General features: G+C 30.5%; 1 protein-coding gene across 1 annotated transcript in view; it reads right to left on the bottom strand.

The window, feature by feature from the left end:
• Positions 1-1,594: 1,594 nt before the first annotated feature.
• Positions 1,595-3,319, bottom strand: part of TRIADDRAFT_52094 (uncharacterized protein) — a gene marked incomplete at both ends in the record, with an annotated part of 7,310 nt that continues 5,585 nt past the window's right edge. Inside the window, 7 exons of the mRNA XM_002107996.1 lie at positions 1,595-1,614; positions 1,895-1,986; positions 2,080-2,213; positions 2,450-2,632; positions 2,708-2,736; positions 2,871-2,963; positions 3,097-3,172. Of these exons, the coding sequence (XP_002108032.1) occupies positions 1,595-1,614; positions 1,895-1,986; positions 2,080-2,213; positions 2,450-2,632; positions 2,708-2,736; positions 2,871-2,963; positions 3,097-3,172 (627 nt within the window). The remainder of the gene's footprint in view (positions 1,615-1,894; positions 1,987-2,079; positions 2,214-2,449; positions 2,633-2,707; positions 2,737-2,870; positions 2,964-3,096; positions 3,173-3,319) is intronic.

Genomic DNA, 3,319 nt, shown 5'->3' with positions numbered 1-3,319 from the left:
GTTGCTGTTGAGTAGTTGCTATTTTTCGTTTGACAGACTAAAATGACTTTAATAAGCTTTTAATCTAATGAATTACATTAGAAGTGAAGCTTGATGTATTTTGTAGTAAGATTATTGGTTTTATAGCGTTTGTGAGGGAATCATGTGGTAAAATATAACTGAACTTAAAACAATTTTTGCTTTCTCAAGTGGTGCAAAGTAGTTTTCTAAAGTGAATCTTAAGAGCGATTGGTTAATAAATGTTCAGTTTTAAATACTGACGGCTCTGCGAAGCCTATAAATGATAAAGAGGTTCTAAAAATTGATTCGTTACAAATGCAGTGCCATTAAATCAGAAAATTTAGAATAGAGAGTATAAGAAGATTCTTTTGAAGACCTTGTTGAATTTTAAAGGCCTTCGGGGTCGAATAGTTGTAAGTGAAAATGCTCTTCTTTTTTAGGTCGTCTGGTCGTTACCAGTTTCAGTTCTGTCGCTTTTTTTTATTTCTTCACTTATAACACTTAGAATTAAGTATTTAGAAGGTTATTTAATCTGACTGTCTCACTTTTTCTAAATAAATGGTTGATTGGCTATTCACCAATTTTCATTTTGTGTCAAAGTTGCATTAAGTCGACCAGAGTACAAATAAAGTAGAATCAAAATATATTAGAAGTTTCGTAACTTGATTTCTACATATTTCATTTCAGTAGATCTATTTATAAATAATCAGCTGATTGTATTATTTGGCTTTTCATGAATCCAGTGGTCAAATCCTAAAAATTCGTATACCTACATTCCTAGGTATGAAGCTAAAGCGAATATTCTACTACTTCAAAGAATCGAAATTTCTATTTTAACGATGTAAAGGTATTTATTTCGATAATGTAACTCTAGCTATATTTTTACATTTGTGACTGGTGCAATAAACAGAAAATTAGCAATTCTTTAGAACTAACGAATAGTATAATTAGTGATAAAGCCAAGCTCGACATAATTTCTCACTAGAAAGTTTGCATACCACCATCCATGATTGTACATTTTCCATTATTCTACTTTAGCTTGTCATATCTGATACATAATCGCAATCTTAGTTGATAAGTTATTAGTAAAAGACCATGACAAGATTGTGTTACATTTTCATGCTGGTAGCTACTATCCACACTCTAATTCTATCCTTATACTTACCAATAAGATAAATAGTAGCCGTCCTATATTAAGAAAATTAAATAGTATATAAAAGACGAAAAAGCACTTTAGAAAGTACACTTTGCTAACTTATTGGTGATAAGGTAAAAATAAATCAGATTTATTAAGTACTACTTTTCAAAGCCGTACGTACTATCATCTATTAATGGTGCAGTCTAAGCTAATTAAACCAATCACAATTAAAATATTCAATGCAATGAGCGTAACTATAAATAATAGCAAAAATTTTATGCGACAGAAACAAGAAATTATAATGACGTAGTTGATAAATTTGAATGGATGCTTAGAGCAGCTTGCTAAAGTTATTTTTTTATTCGTCGATATAAGCTTACATGCTTCCACTATTAACACAACAAGCCATCATGATACGCGAACTTCACTAGCTATGTTATTTCACATAGTAAAATCTTACATATCCATATCAAGAGCTGCAGAACGATTACAGGTTACTATTAAATATTATATACCCATCTCATTTTCCTTATAATTATACTTACTTATTTTTTACGATACAGTAAAAAATATCAGGTATCATTAGAGCAACTATTACAAATTAGCCTTGTGATCGTACTATAACTTAGTCATGCTTAAGATTTAATGAAACGCAACGCATAGAATTAAACATTCATTGCTTATGGCATTTACTTTGTAATTGATGAATTGACTAATAATACACTTAAGCAGTAATTCCTTTTTAGTTAAACTTACTTTCATATTCAATTTGATTAAATGTGTCTATTTTCGGTGAGTATTCATGAGCAACCTTGAATTTTGCCAACAATTTATCCTTTGCCATGTTCCTGTAAAAGTTTCAAGTACAAGCTAGGTTTACATAAGTTATAAATCCAAGTAATTATAAAGCCTTAATAATCTTGGAAAAATACTAGTCTTACCACATCCTTTGATCAATGACGTAGTATGAAACAGGTCTGGTAAATCCATTAAAATTGGTAGCTAGAACTGACGTATAGGCTCCCATTTCTATCAAGATCGTCCATAAAATATCTTTTATAGCGCAGTCTCTTTCCTGATATGATTATAAATTTTCTTACCTTCAAAGTAAATTAGATCTCCTACTTCTAGCTAAAGTACATTACGATAGAAAAATTACATAATTGTTACCAACATTCAGCTAAAGATGATACGCAAAGTTTTTGTGACTGATTATATGCTATTATTTGAGCTTGCAATAGTGGTAAAATCTAAAATATTATCAACTTTCACTCAGTATGTCACAATTGCAATATTGCAACATGTTCTTACTTCAGGAAGGTAGCATTCATGAAATATGCAATCCGACCCGCTAACAGTGGGTCCCCAAAGACAAGTTGAATATAATTTTTTAGATTTTTTTCCGTTAACTTTTGGATATCGACATCCATAGCTCATTAAAAATTCAGAAAAGGATCCATAACGTCCGTCATTAACGTAGTAATTAAAAATTTCCTTTACAAAATTTGAAAGCAAGGCCTTATTGCAGCACTTAAGAGTTAATTCTAGACTTAAAAATTACTGATATACCTTATTACAGACCTCATTTCTAGATTTCTCTATAATAGATCCCAGCACTTTTTATCATTATCTATCAATTGAATTGTAATGACTCATAAACTATCGTACACCAAAATTATCGAACATTAGCAAACATGATTACACGAGGCTAAATAATTCCTTTGAATCTTACTATGAGCTGAAATCTTCTGATCAATCCCATAAATTTTACGTTTGCCAATTACGCAAACAACTAACGTAAAGGCTGTTTCGGCAAAGTAGCGATCTATTAAAGGAAATTAATAACATCTAAGATTGTTAATTGACTGTCATTCTTAGATCCTGTATTTATGATGGAAATTGATTGCCAGATGAGATCATGTCGAGATTAAAACAATTTTTATAAAAGTAAATCTCACCAGGCTCTGCCAAAATGTGTATATTATCTTTTATTGGAAAGTCTTTATCTAAAGCGCCGCTAATATTGCTACATACCTAAAATAAGCATTAGAAGAATGGAATATTTTTAATGTTCCTTATTTTATTCAGTTATGTTCGTTAATCTAGATTCTCATACTTTCTCAAAAAGTGAATTTGCTTGGCCGGGAAATCCACACCGATATCCAACATTGAAATTATTTC

Source organism: Trichoplax adhaerens, genomic scaffold (assembly GCF_000150275.1).
Source record: "Trichoplax adhaerens TRIADscaffold_1 genomic scaffold, whole genome shotgun sequence".
Taxonomy (NCBI): domain Eukaryota; kingdom Metazoa; phylum Placozoa; class Uniplacotomia; order Trichoplacea; family Trichoplacidae; genus Trichoplax; species Trichoplax adhaerens.
This window is presented reverse-complemented; position numbering and strand designations above follow the sequence as displayed.